The sequence below is a fragment of the Lissotriton helveticus genome, chromosome 10, assembly GCF_964261635.1.
Source record: "Lissotriton helveticus chromosome 10, aLisHel1.1, whole genome shotgun sequence".
NCBI lineage: Eukaryota > Metazoa > Chordata > Amphibia > Caudata > Salamandridae > Lissotriton > Lissotriton helveticus.
In genome coordinates, this window is record NC_136071.1 from 933392329 (window position 1) to 933407015 (window position 14687).

Genomic DNA, 14687 nt, shown 5'->3' on the forward strand with positions numbered 1-14687 from the left:
CAGTCCACCCCCCAGCAGCAGCAGCAGCCTTCAGACCCAGGCAGGATGCGCCATCACCTCCACCACCGGAGGTCAATTACATCATATCGTTGGGCTTTACAGCTCGTCCAAAGGTGCTACTCTCTCCACTTTGTGACCACCCCTCCACCCATACCAATTACATCGACAAGCTGATGGACAACCGCCTCTCCTTGTTTCGTCAGGAGGTGTTTGCTCTGTTCACCAAGAGAGCTATAGAGAAGGTGCCGGCATCAGAAGTAGGTCATGGTTGCTGTTCCCACTACATTCTAGTGCCCAAAAAGGACGGAGGACTAGTCTAGACCATACCTATGCCTTTTCAATCTCTGAAAAAAGAGAAATTCAAAATGCCCACGCAAGACCTCTCTGCTCTGGACCCAAGAGACTGGATGGTATAGCTGGACTTGCAGGATGCTTTTCTTTCACAACCCCATCCTTCCTGCCCACAGTCACTACCTGCGGTTCATGGTAAGCCATACGTACCTTAAGTTTGCCGTGCTCCCTTACAGCCTTACCAGTGCCCAGTTCACAAAAGTGATGCTGGTGGTTGTAGCTCATCTGCGAAGGTCAGGAATTCCAGTCTTTCCTTACCTTGAGATTTGGCTCTTGAGGACAGGATCGTCCCAGGAAGTCATCTTCCACCTCCAGACTACGGCAAACCTTCTACACTATCTGGGGTTCACTAGCAATGTGCCGAAGTTACACCTGATTCCCTCGCAGACACTTCCTTTCATCAGAGCTGTTCTGGGAACTGTGGAGTTACTGGTATATTCTGTTGAGCAGTGAGTCCAGGATATTCAGAGTATAATACTGATGTTTCAGCCTCGATCCTGGATTTTGTTGAGACTGACTCGGACTCTCTTGGGCCTCATGGTCTCCTGCATCCTTTGTGTGACACATGCCTGCTGGCATATTAGATCTATGCAGCGAGGCCTGAAGTTCTAGTGGGCACAGCATGAGGGGAATCTCTCTAACATGGTGCAGTTCTCAAAGGTAACCGCAAAAGACCTGCAGTGGGGCTAACGAACGGCAATTGGGTCAGCGGCACACCCCTCTCTCATCCCCAACCAGAGATGACTGTGGTGAGAGATGCGTCATCTCTGGGCTGGGCAGCCATTCGGGAGAGGTGGAGATCAGAGGACTCTGGTCTCCGGCGAAACCCGGTCTCCACATCAACCTGTTGGATCTCTGAGAGATCCAACTGCCATTGAAGGCCTTTCTCTCTTCGATCAAGGGTATGCTGGTTCAGGTGTTCACGGACAACACCACTACCATGTACTATTGCTGTGGATCCTTTATCAAGAGGCTCTGCAGCTCTGGACATGGCTGGAACATATGGTTATATCCTTGGTGGTTCAACAGCTGGTGGGCTCTCTGAACACCAGGACAGACAAACGTAACCAACGATGCGTAGTGGAGCACAAATGGCAAATTCATCCTGAGGTGCTGCAAGGTCTCTTTCAAGAATGGGGAGAGCCTTGGTTGGATTTGTTTGTCTCCGCCGAGAACGCACAATGTCAACAGTATTGCACTCTGCAGTTTCCAAAGGAGGAATGGAAGTCCATAGACAGGACAGGGAACTCCAGAACACAAGGCAAAGAATATTTATAGAACAAGGTCAGGTCAGGAAGTATGCAGGTAGAACTAGGAACAATTGCAGCCACAAGAACAGAGAGGCCGGAAGAACGAGAGATCGATAGAGATAAAACGAAATAGCCAAAAACAGGAAAAGTGGAACAAGAAATAAGGAAAAGCAAAGCACACAGGATCAAAGAGCAAGCCTGGTAGCAAAGCAGCAGGCATGCATAGAAGCACACAGGGAGCCTCAGCAGTAAGGACTGTTATGAATCAATGCACACTGGGCTTACAGAATACAAATGGTATGAAGCTAATGAGAGGGTCACAGGTGCAAGGAATAAATCCGATGCTAGGAATCACAGATGAAGGGAAGGTTGAACTGGAACTTGAAAATTGGAGAACCAGAAAAAACAGAAGGCACAAGAAGAGTAACCAAAATGTTTACAATGGACTGAGGAACGGAGACAAAAAAGAGAAAAGTCCCGAATTAATTTCTGAAAGGGTCAGATTAACTATAGGATCCAGGAGCCCAGATACAGAACAAAGCTCCACAACCACCATGTGTTCTAGGTGGGGGTGGGCAACATAAAACACTAGAAGGAACGTGATACATCAGGATGGTGGTGTTGAAACCTGGACTGGATTATGAAGTAGAGCTTGGCATGCAAGGGGTAGGAGAGGGTTCTGTTAAATTCTGTTTTAAAAGCAGAACTCAACATGGGCCTTGTAAGCTCCATCTCACGGCAGGATGTCAGAATCCTGACAGATGTGTCTCTGTACAGCGAGACTCAATTAATATGCCAAAGGCAAGCCCGTCTGTGTCCTGTCATTCCCAAAGGTCATCCTCCGCACACAGTGTGCTCAAGCTCCTATCTGTTAACACTTTGGTCTAGGTAAGGCTTACTGCCTGATCACATTATCTTACGCCTTAACTCCTTGAACATTCTGTCTTCCAGTTATTGTCAAGAGACTCCACCACCCTTCACTTCCTCTCCCCTCCTAGCAGGGGTTAAAAGCAGCATTACTAAATTATCATTCAATCCTTCAGTGTGCAATGAAAATGCTTTAGAAAGAAATGGGCTCATTCTGATAGAAATCTTAATAGTCTATTAACAACTGATACCTGGTTAAAAGAGAGCATAGGTTGACGTCATTCTAGCTACAATGTTTTTGTTTGAAATGCCCTGTTCAGAAACGTGATGTCGGGGTAACCACATTTGTTAAAAATCAGCTCACAATCTCTGTTTTCACCCAGCTCTTTTAATGACTCAGCACTTCTAATCATTAGGATATCTCCTAGCAAGTATTTGTTGTTTTCCTTAATGCTTTAATATGACTTCCAATGATTTGCCATCCTGTATCTATACCATTAAATTGGTTTAATGCACTGCAAACTGAAGACAATACCATAGGACTTTTGATCTTCTACCTGGTGTGGCGAGAAAGGCTGTTGCAGTGGTGCTGATCACGTCTAGACTAGATTAGTGTAGCAGCTTATATGCAGGAGACAAAAGGTCTATCCTGAAGAAACTACAGATAGTTCAACATATGGCAGCCCGCATTGTCCTAAAATTACCTCGAGACTCCTCTTCAAGATCCTGGTTTTCATTTACAGAGCTTTTAGGTCATCAGGACCCAATTATCTTAGGGCCAGAGTCAAACCGTATGTTGCACAGCTCATCTTAAGATCCTCATCAGCAAATCTCCTTACGCCACCTAGCTTCAATCTCATTTCCGAAGGTGGCAAATCAGTGGCAATCCTAGGTACCAAAGCCTGGAATTCCTTACCCATCCATCTCCGGTTCTCTCAGACAGAATCTATCTTCAGGAAATCCTTGAAAACAAGGATCTTCGGAGCCTCGGGCACTTTAGTCGTGTCACTCATTTGACCTCGCAGAAATTCCCGCCGCCCTGGTCCTCTCTTCGTTTCCATTGTAGCGCCATGATGCTCCCTGGAGTGACAGATGCACTCTATACATTTTCTATAAAAAACACAATTGACATAAATATAACTCCTGTAAAAAAATACCAACACCAATCTGGTTACTATCTATTAATTAGCCATCAAATAGGCCCATAATCATTACTTTTAGTCTACAATTTTAGCGGCCAATTATAATGAAAAATAGTTTTTTTAAGTTATTCATGACATGTCTTCCACTCATTTGCCATCATATATCTAGTCTTCAGCTCAAATATCCATATCCTGTGAAGAGTTAGCTGACTTCTTTATGTCAAAAATCACCAGGTTTAGAGACTCCTCTTCAAGATCCTGGTTTTCATCCTGTGAAGAGTTAGCTGACTTCTTTATGTCAAAAATCACCAGGTTTAGAGATTATATTGCTAAATAATTTTTCTCATGTTGTTGCTCAACCAAATAATCAACTCTTAGATCAGCCAGCCTTACTCCAATTGTTGGATCAAAGCAAGTCTGGGTTTCTGCTTGATCTTATTTCTCTCTGCTTCCACCCTAAAATCAAAGATATTCTGCTGCATTTATTTTCTACTTGTTGTCTTGGACACACAGTTATCTTCTGGTCTTTTTCTCTTTTATTTAAGACCGGCATTATTATCTCACTTTTTAAGAAACATATAGTGGACCAATCCAACAGTGCTAACAATCATCCTATTAGAATTTTTCCAACAGCTGTTAAAATATTTGAGTCCTTTGTAGCAAAATTTTCTGTTCATTTCTAGAATTTAATGAGGTGCTGGATTATGTCCAAGCGGGCTTTTCGCCTGACAGAGGCACTGAAACAGCCACCATAGCTGTACTAGATGACATCTGCAAGACGGGGTCAATGCCATGTGATCTGACGCAGCGTTTGAAACTATTCACCATACTTTTCTTTTAAATAGATTGCTAAGGATTGGTGTTAGAGGGATTATTACATAATGGTTTACCTCCTTTCCCTCTTTGACAACACAGAAGATGGTGCACGGCTCTTTTCTTTCTTTGACAGTAAGAACCCTTTGTGGCAGCCCTCAGACTTAGCTCTCTCACCCTACTTATTCAATCTTTATTTTAGTCCTTTTCAGCTTTTATACTCGCAGATAGACTACAACTGAACATGTAAGCTGATAACCCTCAACTATGCTTGAGAGGCCACTCCAGAGATAAAATTCTCCGTAGAACTACTTATCAGAAGTCCGAAAACAAATAGGGCTACACTGGTTTAAAACCATGAAAATATTGAGATCCTGTTCACTGGACGGACCAGTATCTTATGGATCCCTCACTGTGGCCCCATGAGTTTGGCCCCTGCCCTAATCGCTCCTAATCTGTGAAACGCCTGGGTGCAAAATTGAAATGAAATCTCTGGGTGCATTGGTCAACACTTCCTGGACCTTCCATACGAGGAAAACTCACTTAGTTTGAACATATCTATCTGAGGATGGTCTCAGTTCTGTATGTCCACCTCACTTTTGAAATCTCTTCACTGACTGCCTGTACAAGGCGGAATTAAATTCAAGGTGACTAGCATCATTCATCGCTTTATTGATGGGGAGTACCCAAATCCATTTCATACCACATGACTCAGTACTTTCATTCCAGTGCTCTCTACACTTCGAACGAGCTTCTGTACACATTACACAATTTGAAAGGATTGAGATAAAGATCAAAACTTCTCAGTGCCGGTTCCTACCCTCTAGAATTATTTCCCACTGAAACAGAAAAACTTTTCATCCTCTATTTGTTTCAAGAAAGAATTGAAATCTTTATTCTTCACTCCATACTGTTCTTAACAATTTATTGTCTGTCTGGCTTTTCTTCTGTTCTTGTCACAGCACCAAGAACCCTACTGGGTAGTTGTGTGCGTCTTCACATTTTCGATAATAGAATGTATGATTTCATACCACAATGGCACTCATTGTTGGATCATCTAGGGTTTATTATTTGGTTTAATCAATTGGAACCTTCCAGAGCTTAGTGGAATGGTGGGAGATCGCATGCGTGTGTGTAAAGTGGAAATGGCTACTGCTCAGTGTGTAGGTGCAGCTCGATCATTGCTAGCATGTTATTTCCATGATCGCCTATACAAGTATTTTGGTGTTCCCAGTTCACCTGTTGTAAGACCATCAGCAGAGGATGCTAGATGGTGCTAATGCCTTGGCCGTCTATTCAGTGGCGGGCTGATTATATGGCATCTGTGGTTGAAGTTCTGCTTTCCTGGCAATGTATAACAAATCCTATCTGTCACTAGGACCCTGAACTCTAAGCATAGAGGAAAATGGAGGATTGTGCCCTCACGGTTTGTCAAAAGTAGTTTGACAAACCGTGAGGACACATTCCTGCATTTTCCTCTATACTTACCCCTACAATGGCTCTTGGGTGAAGCCATTCTCGAGGAATGTGCCACAACACAATTGGGCCCTAACAATTATAGCACCTATGCCCAGAGACCTCCACCCAAACAGTTTGCCTGAACTCTAAGCTGTAACTAAAAATAACAGGGTGCCTGACAAGTAATTTCCTGTTTGTTCCTCACCATAATAAGGTGGGCCGAAAGGAGTGTTGGTGTCATTACAGGAACAGGATCAGAATTTTCGGCACAAAATTAAGTCCCTGCAAGAGGATCAGTGATCACAGAACTAAACCGGTGCCTGTTTCCAGTGAGCAATCAGACCAAAGTTGTTGCTTTAACATTTTTCCAACAGTAAGACAGGGATCAGAATTGTACTGTTTCCCTGCTGGTTTAGCAGAGCCCAGTATATGGGGATTGTGAGTCTCTACTGGGCCTCCTGTTCTTTATCTTCCACACATTCATTGCAGAAACCCGCACCACTGCATCAAAGTGGAGTGCTGAAGAGGCAGTTTACTCCCCACTCCTCAGCAGTGAGCTGAGGAATAAATAGTTGAGGGTAAGAATAGCCCTGAGCCCCTAAGGCTGCTTAAGAAGAGGATGGTGGTTGGAGCAAAGGAAATATTGGAACTGCAAAATCACTGTGCCTCCAAGGACATAGAGGCGGGACCTTAAGGGGTGTAAGGCTGCTACACCTGCTACTCCTTTGACAATAGGTCAGTGCAGTTAGTTCCATACTCTTACTTTCTCCCATTTTACTTACGCTATTTAACTTGCATCACCCTATATTTATAAAGAACATTGTTATCACTCAAGTTCAACTGTGTAAAAATTTAATTTCTGTCTTCCTGCAAATGTGCAAGCCCTGGCTTACTTTAAGCTACCTTTTATGACATTTCTGTTGATGCTGTTGCACCCTCTGTGTCCTAAATCTGCTTCTTCCCATGAAGCAGACTCATTTTATTAGGTATGCGTTAAGAAATATGAATTTTCTTTTGCTTTCTCTACTCAAACAGGCCAGCAGCAGAAATTGTTTTATAGCTATCGATGTTTTTTATTTTTAAAGGGCTCGCGGTTTTTAATACTAATGGTCGCATTACACACAATGTCTATTTATAGTTTATGATATTAAAGTCCTATGCCCTTGTGTGATTTGGCTTTTTATTTTAAATGTGATAATTTGACCACGAAACGTGTGATGGTAATTATCTGTATTGTGTATTCACACCTACTGCGATCTATGGGGCACATGCATCAAGCTTTTTACCAGTTGCAAACAGGACGATTTGCAGAATCGGCCCGTTTGCGACCGGCAAAAAGTCATTTCCGATGCATCAAACCTAAATGCCTTCGCAAAATCATAATCGCAAAAATTGCAATTACCTATTTTGCAAATGCATTTAGGGAATCGCAATTTGCGATTCCCTAAATACAATGCATGAAGCATTTTAAAAAATGCGACTTTGCATTAAGGATTCGCAAATTACCATCAACATCAAGTTGATGGTAATTTTCAAATCCTTAGAAAAATGCACAAAATAGCATTTTTCAAAGTACCATGTGGCGCTCACACATGCCCACACTTACCTTTTTTGGGGGTGCATCAGGGCTATCTGCCACCCTTGCAATTGCATTCGCAATTTGCGATTACCTATTTGAAAATCTCAAATGCTTTCCCATTCATTCCTATGGGCCCTGCAATTCGCGATTCTCTTTTAGGAAATGTGTAGGAATCGCTATTTAATTTGCTATTCCTACATACATAAGGAATTGGGACTCCTAAATAGTGATTCCTTAAAAATCGCTATTAAGGAATCGCAATTCCTTATCTTGATGTCATTTATTAATTATTTTCTTCTAATATCTTGGCTCATTGCTACGCAGTATTTACTGCCCTTACATGCTGAGAAAGATATTATCTCAAAGTAATGGATGCTGGGCTAAAGACAGAACATTGTTATTTGATGGTGTTCTTGCCACACAGATGTAGCTTTTTATTTTAAATGTGATCATTTGACCACGAAACTTGTGAGGATAATTATCTGTATTTGCATCAGCTGTGATCTATGCCATTTAATCAGTATTTTCTTTATTATAGGATGCCTTTGCTCAGATTATTCGAAATGAAGGTGTCAAGGCCCTGTGGGCTGGACTTCCCCCAACCCTGTAAGTCAGGATCCAAGGTTTCCTGTACAATATTACACATTATTTTTCCAGTCAACAGTAATACATTTCTAATGGTTTGCCTCACTTTCAGAACTGGTGTTCTAGAGAATGAGTGCTGTTTCTGAGCTGGCAGCATCTGGTAGAGGTCCTCCTGTTTTTTAAGATTAAAGTCTGTATGTGTGATTTGTGATCACAACTTTAAAAACTTTAAACGACTGTAATGTTTCTGCTCCGAATAGAACCTGCCTACAAGAAAATTTGCCCTAGAAGTTTGGATTGCTACTCGAGATTATTGCGTTTTTTAAAAAGTCTCTTATACACACTGCTGTATCAATCTGACTTCTCAAGTTATCAATACAGTACAATACAGTACAACATATTCACACATACATGCATACGACTCGTGGGCATTTCGCCGCTTGTCTCACACTGAGGCATTCCTTTTGCTATTGTTTGACCTACAGCAAATACTCATCTCTTTTATCCGTCCTACTTCCCTCCCTTATTTTCCTGTGTACTTTTCATGTCTGGCAGCAGCCTTGACCCTTTAATTTTAGTAAAATTATGTATGTAGTAAACTTATAGGGGCTTTAAATTAGCCCTCTTCATCCATTAGACTGTTGTTTGTTACTCCACTCCCAAGTATGAGCCAATGGGTCTGTCAACTTCAACCACTGGCTTATTCCACATGAGTGCTGGCATTTTGTCTGTTCTCAAGGAGCACAACCATATACATAGTTTTTTCTTTAAGTGCTAAGGACTGTGGCGCCACTGTGTGTTTTTGACACCCCAAAAATATTTTTGCTATTAGGCAATGTTTTCTTTTAGATAGACTAGGGCTCCTCAGCTTTGTCAACAATAATTTCTTTGCAAAAACCATGACAAAATAAGCATTGACAAAGTCAAAAGGCTGGCAGTCAACGCCAGACGTGTTAGTTTTGCCAAAGCCTGTTTTTTGTTGTTGGTGCCGCTCTCTTGTGCTTCCGTTAGAAGAGGGATTTCTTGTGTTTTTATTTTTGTGGGTGAACTGTGACCTAGATGTGAAGATGGGCTTCCTTTTTGTTCTATTTCTCATACCCCTGCTTCTTACATGGTGTGCCCGCCAATACCCTGCATGTTCGTGCAATGGCATTTACTTTTTGGCGCATGCTACTGCTTTGATATGTGTGTAGTCAGTGCCGTGCTGGCAGTGTAGTGTCATGTGCTCGGGTTGACATGGTAAGAAGGTCGCATACCCACACATTCAGTACATAACGCGTGTTTTAGTCTGCTTCTTACATGGTGTGCCCGCCAATACCCTGCATGTTCGTGCAATGGCATTTACTTTTTGGCGCATGCTACTGCTTTGATATGTGTGTAGTCAGTGCCGTGCTGGCAGTGTAGTGTCATGTGCTCGGGTTGACATGGTAAGAAGGTCGCATACCCACACATTCAGTACATAACGCGTGTTTTAGTCAGACCACATCAGCCATTAGTTCTTGACCTCTTTTTAGGAATTGCCATTGGTTTGGTGGGCTGTCTGTGAAATCTTTAATCCAACGTATGGGTAGCAATATTAGCAAGTAGTGCCTCATGGACCTGTTTAAAGCTAAAAAGATCCAGAAAATTAGAGAGTGATCCTTCTAGCCAAAGGGACAGGACACCAATTGACGCTATGTCTAAAAAGAATTCCCTTTGGGAAACCACAAAAGCACACTTGATCAATCACTTCTCACACACACACTTATTCACACAGTACCTATACCAGTAGCCAAAAGTGAAATATATGCATAGTTTATTCATCAAATAAATGCAGAAAGTTAAAAATGATTAAAAAAAGATTTAATCAACTCATAGATTAAAATACAATTTCATCAAAAATATTGCACAATGTGCCGCAAGAATATTTCTTACACAATACAGAACATCATTAAGGTCTACATTAATGATCCATTCAAGATATAATTGTTCAAAAGCTTGCAATAACACCAATAATGTACACCGGTTTTATATACAACAAGACCAAGAAACGACGCGTTTCTGTGGTATCAGCAGGTCCAAACCACCTTCTTCAGGCTTTACATAAAAATTTATTTGTCCCGGCACTTTAACGTCTATGTATATAAAAAAATATTTATATTTTATACATCTGAAATCAAACTTATTGCAACACTATTCATTTGATACACATAATCACATTCAACCTTTATTTAAAACAATGCATTACATTTTTTGAAAAAACACACATACATAAGACCATCGGCTCTGTAATATAATACCTTAACATACCCACATCCACACTTAATTCTTAATATTTTTTTTTATATACATAAATTTTAAAGTGCCGGGACAAATACATTTTTATGTAAAGCCTGAAGGAGGTGGTTTGGACTTGCTGATACCACCGGAACGCGTCGCTTCTTGGTCTTGATGTATATAAATCCGGTGTACATTATTGGTGTTATTGCAATCTTTTGAACAACTATATCTTGAATGGATCATTAATGTTGACCTTAATGATGTTCTGTATTGTGTAAGAAATATTCTTGCTGCAGATTGTGCAATATTTTTGATGAAATTGTATTTTAATCTATGAGTTGATTAACTCTTATTTAATAATTTTTTTAATTTCTGCATTTATTTGATGAATAAACTGCATATATTTGAGTTTTGGCTACTGGTATAGGTCCTGTGTGAATAAGTGTGTGCGTGAGAAGTGATTGATCAAGTGTGCTTTTGTGGTTTCCCAAAGGGAATTCTTTTTAGACATAAAGCTAAAAAGAGACAGGTTGGTTCGTTGGGTCATTGCTAGTCTAAGATCAAGCCAGTCGCAACTAACAATTTGATGTATGTACGGTGCTAATAAGGGTGACCCTGCACCTATTCAGCAGCTTCTGCTAGAGCCATGTTGGAAAATACCATAATTATATGTGAGGACTTTAATGGGACCATGTTCCCCAAGTTTGATAGTTCAAATATCAATTATGCTTCTAGGAAGATAGCTACATGTGCCGCCCTGCAGAACCTGGTGAAAACATATGGGTTAGTCGATAGTTGGCGATAACACACATGCGACATTACCAGGTTATATATACTACTCGTCTCCCCATCAGCATTCATCTAGGTTGGATATGATATTTGCCATGCACAAATTGGCCTGGGATAGCTCAACCTGTCTGTTCCCTTGCATACTTTTAAATCATAATCTGCTGCTGGCTAGGTTTGCTATCTCGGGATGTTGATGCCTGTAGGCAGGGAAGGCTAAAAGGTGGACATTTGATCGCTCATTGCTAACTGACAGTGGCTACTGCAAGCATATGAGGGAGACATTGACTCATTTCATTCAAGAAAATCAAGGGTCTACTACTCCAGCAGTGGTCTGGAATACCATCAAGGTGGGGGAGAGAGGCGCGATCAGCCTTCTCTCCCATCAGAACAAAGCTATGTGCTTGCAGGAAGAATTCCTTTGGCAGGAGCTTCTTCAACTGGAATATGCACACACGGAGGCACTAAAATTTAAGAGAACAGATGTAGCTGTGAGGCAGGTTTATCAGAAACATTTGAGTGCCAAAACTAAGATTCAGATGATGGGGTGGGGTGGGGGTGGAGGGGGGGGGCGAGTAGCCAAAGCATCCTATGCTTCTAGGTTAAACACCTTTGAAAATAGTGAGGAAATGGTAAGTATGCTAGCACTAGAAGTCAGGGACCAGGCAAATAAGAATGCTATTGATTCCATACTGGATGTGAATAAATATTCCACTGGGCCGATAACATTTTGAGGGTCTTTAAAACATACAATGAAACACTGTATGGGGAAACATCTGCAGCATCCCTGGATGATATCTTTCACTATGTTGCTCCCACAGTAACAGGGCTAGTTTCTGATAGTGATTGGGCTATTCTGGATTCAACTATTATGGGATCAGTGGTTTCGAGAGCAGTTCAACAACTCCCGGCTGGGAAAGCCGCGCGGGGCCAGATGCCATACCATCAGCGTTTTAGTAAACATTTTTGAGCATTCTTCTTAATTCTTTGTTGTCACTGGTTAAGTACATTGAGGAGACCGGGGATGTCCTGAGGTCTTCGGGTGAGACCTTCAGATGAATTTCTTTGAAGAAGGGAAAGGATCCGTTGAACTGTTCTTCTTACCGGACAATTTCATTGATAAACTGTCATTCTAAAATCGACGCCAAAATTCTGGTGAATCGTATTGCTCTCAGAATTGCAGGTTGGGTGGACAGTATGAAGCATGGGTTTGTTCCACACCAAGACATGATGGCTCATACTAACCTTGCATTTGCTATCTTCGATGTTGCAGGGGCATTAGGTGTGTCCGTCTGCGTGATCTTGCTCGATGGAGAAAAAGCGTTTGATCAGGAATCGTGGCCCTTCTTATGGTCAACATTGGTAGCAATGGGCTTTGGTTTCTCAGATGTTGGGTAGAGTTCAGGCTCTGTATCACAACTTGTCAACGCGGGTCATCAGTGGTGGTCCTATCTCTGGGATTTTAAAAATAAACAGGGGCACACACCAGGGATGTCCTCTGTCCCCACTAATATTTGCGCTGTATATTGAGCCCTATTAGCTCCATTAAAAAATTCAGGACAATTGGTTCCTTTGAGGATCAATGCTTCAACGTACAGCTTAGCTGCATATGCAGACGAAGTGGTAGTGTTCACTTCTGATCCATCAGTATCCATGATAGCAATTCAGAGGGAAGCTCAGATATTCAGGTCACTCCCTGGATATAACTTAATAGTTCAAATATGCAAATTCTTTTTAGTAAGCCTAGTCCAGATTGTGAAAAGACCTATGTGGATACAGCACAATATCAGGGAGTCCCTGATGAACCTATTGTGGCTAAATCTAGGCACTTGTTTGAGCAATGGAACAGGCTAGCAGTAGGTCTTATGGAACGTTGTAATCTGATAAAAATGGTGATCCTCCGTAAATGTATATATTTATTCCTAGCTAGCTCTCTATATTTAACAGTTGCTTTCTTCTCTTGGGTTGAAAGGCCTTGGGTCCAGTTTATTTGGCAATATAAATGTTCTTGTTGCTCGATAAGGATCTTACAACTACTCAAAGATAAAGATTTAGACACGCCTAGACTTGAGAGACATCCTCTCAGTAGACTATATGGTAGCCACTGAAATCATCCTTTTCTTTCCTGGAGTCAGTCTGCCTCAGGCCCTCAAGAGTGTGACACTCTCTATGTCCCTGACACAGCTCCTCTCTGGAGGGTCCTCTAACTCTTTGCAATTCTACCAAGTTGGACAAATCTTGCAGGGGTAGAATACCTACCGTAGAGGTCAGAGTCTCCCCCTCTGGGTTAGATTCCTCCTGCCCCTCTGGAGTTCTTTGGGATGGCTCAGCAGATCCTGTGCCCTTTCTCTTGTCACTGGATGCTTGGCCCTTTGTTCCAGGGTCCACCCTTTCCCTTCTGTCAGTCTGTGATCTACTCACAGTACATACCCACTCAGGGCGATCCAGCATCCTTTCATGGACCATTCTCTCCACCCCTGACCAGTCAGACGCTTCAAGATCATTTCCCTATAGACACTCTACTGGGAGTGCAGGAGACACAACTAATTTCTTAGGGCATGTCACACCTCGCCGTTCCAAACTCACCATTGCCATGGGATGGAGTTTGGTTCTGCTATCTGCATAGATTACTTGATGAAACACACCAGGTATAATCTGCCCTGGAGAAACAAGTTTTTCTGTGACCATGGTCACACCGGCTCCTGTTTCTCTCAGAGCTTCCACTTCTGTCCCATTAATTTTAGGCTGCTGCCTAAACCTCTCCAGCTGGGAGGCGAGGCTGCCAAAACTGCAATTTCCACCCCACCCAGGAAAACGAAGTTTGCCTCTGCAAACCCTTCCCCCATCTCTTTTATAACTTCCACACCTGCACTGACAATCCCTATGGACAGCCCACCAGTGTGGGGCTTTTGTATGCAGACAACATCTTCTCTTTTGTTTCTTAGCTGATTACAGTCAAAACATCTCTCCACCTTTGAGGGATCAAAGAAATGTCCTGCCCTTGCTGGGTTCCAAGATTTTCCTTGATACCCCCTCCCCATTAAAGGTAGAGTGGCTCAGACCCCACCCCAACCCCCTAATACAGGAGTTTGTGGGTCTTGTGAGGACTCTGTTGCTTTTTTGTCATCTTTCCCCTGGGATGGACCGGTCTTCTCTTCTGATCAGCCCCTGGTGTTGATTAGAAGATTAGAAACTCGGGTTCTCACCCACTCATCAGTTGTTTCCCCCAGTTCCCTAAAGACTAGACAGCTCAGAGTTCACTAACTGCGGACATAACTCCTCCTATATATGATGAGTCAGGATGTTCTCCTTAAGAAATAAACTGTACAGCCTCTCATAAGTGTTCACTTGGTTATCTTCAATCTAACCCTCCAGTGCCTTCAATGATGTGTCCATAAGGTCCATCCAGGACTGTGTATTTACTTTCTGGGTGCCCCTGAACCTCAACCTGTACAGCTCTGGGGTGAGACCAAATTTCCTGACTAGACATTTCCTCCTGTGGGTAGGATTCTGGGTCCGCCCCCTCTAAAGTCAGGAGCACATCTCTCCCAACTACTGGGATCAGATACCACAGGAGGAAACCCCAGTACTTGGAGT

The 14687-nt window shown here is 42.4% G+C and overlaps 1 protein-coding gene across 2 annotated transcripts in view; it reads left to right on the forward strand.

The window, feature by feature from the left end:
* SLC25A40 (solute carrier family 25 member 40) overlaps positions 1 to 14687 on the forward strand; it is a 389459-nt gene that overhangs the window by 127718 nt on the left and 247054 nt on the right. For both annotated transcript variants that reach the window (XM_078663592.1, XM_078663593.1), the window contains exon 5: positions 7999 to 8066. In XM_078663592.1, the coding sequence (XP_078519718.1) occupies positions 7999 to 8066 (68 nt within the window). The remainder of the gene's footprint in view (positions 1 to 7998; positions 8067 to 14687) is intronic.